General features: G+C 46.7%; 1 protein-coding gene across 1 annotated transcript in view; it reads left to right on the top strand.

The window, feature by feature from the left end:
- Positions 1-6,066, top strand: part of Polr3a (RNA polymerase III subunit A) — a 40,828-nt gene that overhangs the window by 24,637 nt on the left and 10,125 nt on the right. The window contains exons 17-21 of the mRNA XM_005348698.2: positions 291-402; positions 1,420-1,538; positions 2,274-2,411; positions 4,192-4,362; positions 5,574-5,687. Coding sequence (XP_005348755.1) covers positions 291-402; positions 1,420-1,538; positions 2,274-2,411; positions 4,192-4,362; positions 5,574-5,687 — 654 coding nt within the window. The remainder of the gene's footprint in view (positions 1-290; positions 403-1,419; positions 1,539-2,273; positions 2,412-4,191; positions 4,363-5,573; positions 5,688-6,066) is intronic.

The following is a 6,066-nucleotide window of genomic DNA, read 5'->3' as shown; positions in this document are numbered from 1 at the left end:
GCAACACACAAAGTCATGGACATCTACTTCATGAGCAATTTGAAATATTTCTTAGGAGTTTGTTATACACTGCGATTCACACTCTTCCAGGACCTAGGGGAAGCAAGGTCTTAGTGAAGCTTGAGTTTTTTGATTGTCAAGGTCTGGAAACTTCATTGATTGGAAATCTGACATCCTGATGAAACGGTCTCGATTTTCTATAAATATCAGATTGAAGATTAGTGATCTGCAGAGCCAGAAAATGGCTCCTCAAGGACTGCATTTTCTTCCCTCTCTGCCCCTCCCCTCAGGCCCTGATCCTGAAGGAGCTGTCTGTGATCAGGGACCATGCTGGCAGTGCCTGCCTCCGAGAGCTGGACAAGAGCAACAGCCCCCTCACCATGGCCCTGTGTGGCTCCAAAGGTGAGCTAAGCCCTCAGGGTTGGCTGTTTGTGTGCCCTACCAGGGGATTGTCTCTAGAACACGACGTCAGTGGTTGTATCTTCATAGAGGCAATTCATTTCTTCACGTGCCTGTCTCTAAATGGAAGTCTGAGCTTTTGTTTGATTTGGGTTGGGACAGTTTAAGTCTTTTGAAGACAGTAGTTGGGAATGTGACAGAGTTCCTGAGTTTGAAGGTGCTTTGACTAAATTTGGTGTTAAAAAGAAAGCTGGAAGCCGGGCGATGGTGGCGCACGCCTTTAATCCCAGCACTCAGGAGGCAGAGGCAGGTGGATCTCTGTGAGTTCGAGACCAGCCTGGTCTACAAGAGCTAGTTCCAGGACAGGCTTGAAAGCCACAGAGAAACCCTGTGTCGAAAAAGCAAAAAAAAAAAAAAAAAAAAAAGCTGGAAATTTTTAGTAATAGATTTAGTGATGTGGCAATCTTTTCTTGTGTGCTGAGGATCAAACCGAGGACCTCACCCCTCTTAGGCAAGTGTGCTACTGCTGAGTTATAGCTTAGATGTGGTAAAATTCTTTAATTTCATATTTACTCAGACCTTACGGCATTGCTCAAACTCAAAATCTCCTGGCTTCTATTGCTGTGGGTTTTTATTCATCATGAAATAAAATTCCAGCTCTCTAACTTGAATGCCCTTTGCCTACTGCTCTACTTCCTGTCCTGGAGCTCACCTAGGGTCCCCCTCCACCTTTGCTTCTCTCTCACTCTCCCACACACATTCACACTCCTCCTCCCCTTCCTCCTCTCTGTGCAAACCCCATGTCCAGAGGCCAATCTGACGTCATCTGAGTGACTGCAGTGGACTTTCCCTCCACCCCACACATGCACAGGTCCCTGAGCCCTGTCCTTGTTCCAGCTCTGTTACTGTCATTCTGTCCTTCAGTAACCTGTGCTGTGTCTCGTTCTATTTTATGCCTCTGTTCTGCTTGGCTTCTGTTATTGTTTCCAGTACAGTTTTCCATTTCTGACCCGTTCCCAGGTTCCTTCATTAACATATCACAGATGATCGCGTGTGTGGGACAGCAAGCCATCAGTGGCTCCCGGGTTCCAGATGGCTTTGAAAACAGATCTTTGCCTCACTTTGAGAAACATTCGAAGGTAAAAGGTAGTAGAAGCTTCACAGTCTTTTAGTCTAGATTGTCCCTTGAGGTCTTACCATTCATCTGTTATTTTCACTTGGTGTTTACATAGAACGTGTTGCTGTGGCATTGAGTTGCACTGCACGTCAGCCTGGCCCCACTGGCTGCTGGTGTCAGAGCTGCACTGCCCGCTGTGGTCTATTTTACATTTTAAGCACCTCTAGCTACAGGAGGTTCTGGTTTGGAGGTAGGAGGGGCCTGCCCACAACAAGGAAGTCTTGAAGACAATGGCTTCCCAGGGAATGGGTTGGGTGCCCTCTGAGGTCCTTGGCTCTTCTGGAATAGCAGCTCCAACTCAACGTTCTCCTCTTCCTAGCTTCTAACCTGCACCAGCATTCTAGCAAAGATGGAGTGCCTAAATTATTTCTCCTCTAGGCAAGCATAGGGCAACTGCCAGCTCTTGAGTCACTGGCTGGGTATGTGTGTAGTCTCCTGGGGACATATTCTTATGTGGATGGATTTTAGAATCTTTGGGCCTAGCCGGGCGATGGTGGCGCACGCCTTTAATCCCAGTACTCGGGAGGCAGAGGCAGGCGGATATCTGTGAGTTCGAGCCCAGCCTGGTCTACAGAGCTAGTTCCAGGACAGGCTCCAAAGCCACAGAGAAACCCTGTCTCGAAAAACAAAACAAAACAAAAAAAAATTTGGGCCTTGAACCTTGTTTGATTTTTCTGTTTTTCCTACCTCTCTTTAGCTCCCTGCTGCCAAAGGCTTTGTGGCCAATAGCTTTTATTCTGGTTTAACGCCTACTGAGTTTTTCTTCCACACAATGGCTGGTCGGGAGGGTCTTGTAGACACTGCTGTAAAGACCGCAGAAACAGGATACATGCAGGTAAGTTGAGGAAGTGTCCTTAGCAACAGAACCACAGCACCGTGTGAATGTGAGCCCAAGAGCCGCACCTGCTCACTATGTTCATGCCTTCTTGTGTGCGTGTTAACGTGCATGTGCACGTCCTTGTGTGCATGGCTGCATTCATGTGTGCATATGTGGGTTGGTGCGTGTTTTGTATAAGAGCTGTGATTTGCCCCTTCTTGGTATTGAAAGGTAACATTTAGACTTGTTGGTGCTCTGGAATTTAAGAAACAAACAGAAAGGTAGCCCAGCACAGATTATCCTGTGTGCTCTGAAAGGCAGAGACCAGATTAAAGTCCCAGGTGACTAAATCCCCTAGAGGCAAATGTCGAGCTCATAGCCTTGAACTTACCATTGAGCCTCTGTAAACTGTTTCCTGGCAGGGGAGTGGGGTGATCCCTGCCTGCTAGTTACTGAGAGAGGTTTCTAATGCTTATAATCACTGTTTAGGTCTCATTATTCATCCTTTCCATGACTCCCAGGAATTACAGCTTCAGTGACATGGCTGAACTAGATAGGGGGTTCTTTGCTACACTTACAAATGGCTGTAAAACTTGACCCTCTGTGTCCCCTTTAAGGTTGCAGCCGAGGATTTCTTTCCAGACCCCATGATCATTTCCATTCTCCGATACAAGCTCTCTGTGTTTGCAGAAAAAAAAAAGAAAGAAAGAAAAAGAAAGTCTGTGTTTGTTTCTGTTGCTGGGGATTGAGCACAGGCCACCCTAATGCTAGGCCAATAGGTTAACTGTTGCATACAGTCCTAGCCCCTTGAAATTGGTCATGTTTTTGATGGTTTAAGTTGACAGACCACATTGTTGGGTCACATGCTTGATACAGGTTTGTATCCTGTCTGTCCCCTCTGCAAATGTGGTCCTCGCAGACTACATAACCAAGATTTAATGATCCAGTGAGTCAGACAATGTGATGATGGTGAGGTCAGAGACACTCGTTCCAGACAGCACCCAGTGTGTGCCTTGTTTGTTATCACCTCACTCTGTTGTCTTCTGCTGGGAATGCCCTTTGGTTTCCAGGTATGCCGCTTTTGTCAGAACCCAGTGATCTGTGAATGCTTTTTCCACTCATGTGAGGAGCTCTGACTTAGGGTGTTGACATGAACAATGTGAATTTCCAAGAGCACCGTGTTAGCCTAGGCGGAGCGAGTTCTGGCAAGGGCAAGCTTGTTTTCTAAGGTTTCTCTCATTCTCTAGTCCACAGTCACACTGCTGGCGGGTGGTGGAGGATTTTCCCAAGCGTAGTTGAGAAGTGGTTGTTATCCTTGATTCAAAGTCTATTGTCCTGCTTCCTCCTCTGTCCTAAAAGAGAGCTTGTATCTGGATCTCTGTGGAACCTAGCATGGATGTGCGTAAAAACTAGTTTGTCCCGTAGGGAGCTGGGTGGGAAGGCTAAGCAGCTGAGGAATCAGAGTTCTTGGGGCTGAGGTTTCTGAAGCAAGGAGTCCTGACAAGGGTAAGACTGGAGGGTGGAGCATAAGCTGTTCTCACTGCACAGGCTAGGGGGGACTCTTAAGGGATTACTAATAAAGTGTGTTGATGTAACTGAAGTACTTGTCACTTAGAGCTGGGGATGTGGCTAGATGACAGAGCGCTTACCTAGCACACACAAGGCCCTGGTTCATCTGTAGCACCATGAAAAATAAACAAATAAATGACCTGTAACCTTGAAATTTTGAATGGTAAGTCTGATTGTGTGTTGCGAAGCAGTCTTGCCCGGGCGGCTGAGCTTTCTCCTCTTCCTGTAGAGAAGGCTGGTGAAATCCCTGGAAGACCTGTGCTCCCAGTATGATCTGACGGTGCGGAGCTCCACTGGTGACATCATCCAGTTCATCTACGGAGGAGATGGCTTAGATCCCGCCGCCATGGAGGGCAAAGATGAGCCTCTGGAGTTTAAACGGGTTCTGGACAACATCAAAGTGAGATGCAGCACTCTGTTGAGGGGTACAGTTCTTGGGGGCTTTGTCACAGGTGTCCGTCCTGTTTGAGGGGTACAGTTCTTGGGGGCTTTGTCATAGGTGTCGGTCCTGTTTGAAGTACCACATTTGCCACTCAGTCATCTCTGCCTCAGTACTAGATTAGTTCCTTGCTACTTTTAGTTACTCTGTCTTTTCATTCGGGAGTCTATTGTTAGTCATATCAGATGCCAATGGAAGAGGCGCTGGCTCCTCTCCTGGAGTGGCACGGACAAGCTTTATAAAGAGTGGGTGTCAGGCAGAAGGCTCATTTTATATCCTGGAGCCAGGAATATGATTTGGAACCACTCTTTTTGAAGAGTAATTGAAAAGTATTCACTTGGATATCTGTTTAGTACCTTTTGACCAAGCTCTTTTAGTAGTAGAAGGTGGTTCCACTAAGGTGTATTTTTGCAGTTGTTTCTAGTAGTTGGAAACCACCAGGCAGAAACCATTAAAACTTTGAGGAAAGCCCAAGCGTGAGGAATATTGTTGCCCCTCCCCTCTGGAGATACTTAGTTGGCTTTCTGTAGTGCTGAGGTTGAAGCAAGGGCTCTCTTATGAGCAACACCTTGATTCTTTGTTACTCTTTTACTTTGTGTTTTCAGGCAGGGTCTTGCTTAGCTGCCCAAACTGGCCTTGATTATGTTCTGAATCCAGGCACTTTTAACTTCTGATCTATGTTCCTGGGCCTTCCAAGTAGCTGACCTTACAGGGTGGGCCATGAGGTCTGACTTTATGTACATTTATGAACATTTATACAATTATGTATAATTCTGGGGTAGAATTGAGTTGGGAAATAATAGATCCAAACTCATGAATTAGAGTGGAACTCTTTAAATAAGGATTGGGGTTCCTGACTGGACATGATAGTGCATGCCTGTAATCCTGTTCTTTGAAAGGGAGGAAGATCAGGAGTTAAAGGCCACCTTCTATTATCTAGTGAGCTTGAGGCCAGCCTGAGCTACCCCATACCGTCTCAGACCAACAAGACAGCATATCAGTGTATTATTTTCACATGAGAACTGGAGTCAGAGTTTGTTAGCAAAGAGTCACAGGTTGCTAAAACTTCACTGAGTTGTTTTGTTTTATGTCTATCTAGTAAATTCCTCCTCCTAGTACTCTCCCTCTCCCCTCACCAGGCATATGTAACACCATATTCTTTCTGCGCTCAGGCAGTGTATCCATGTCAGAACGAACCTGCTCTCAGTAAGAACGAGCTCACCTTGACCACTGAGGCCATCATGAAGAAGAACGACTTCCTTTGCTGCCAGGACAGCTTCCTGCAGGTAGGCTCTGCCTGCCCAGTGGTGCTGAGAATGTGATCTGACAGCCCCCCCCCCCCCCCCACTGCATTCTGTAAGCTATGGTCTTAGTGCGGTTTTTGTTGTATCCTGGGCAGTACCTCACTAGCCAGCATGAAGAACTAATGTCCTGTCTTCCTGTTAGAAAAAGAACCTGGAGAACTGGTCTGTGTGAGCCCTGTCACTAGTCATAAGTCTGCTGTTCAGTTCGTTCTGCAGCCATTCTAAGTATCTGCCACGAGGGACGGCATGTGTCTCAGATTGCAGTGCTTTCCATCACAGTCAGAAACAAATTGTGGTGTCTTCCCAGTCTTCTCTGGGGACCTCGTCATGGTGTGCCTTGAGAGTTTTCTTGGTTTACCTT

Source organism: Microtus ochrogaster, chromosome 6 (genome assembly GCF_000317375.1).
Source record: "Microtus ochrogaster isolate Prairie Vole_2 chromosome 6, MicOch1.0, whole genome shotgun sequence".
Lineage (NCBI taxonomy): Eukaryota > Metazoa > Chordata > Mammalia > Rodentia > Cricetidae > Microtus > Microtus ochrogaster.
The sequence above is the reverse complement of the archived record's forward strand: the minus strand, read 5'-3'. Positions and strand labels throughout refer to the sequence as shown.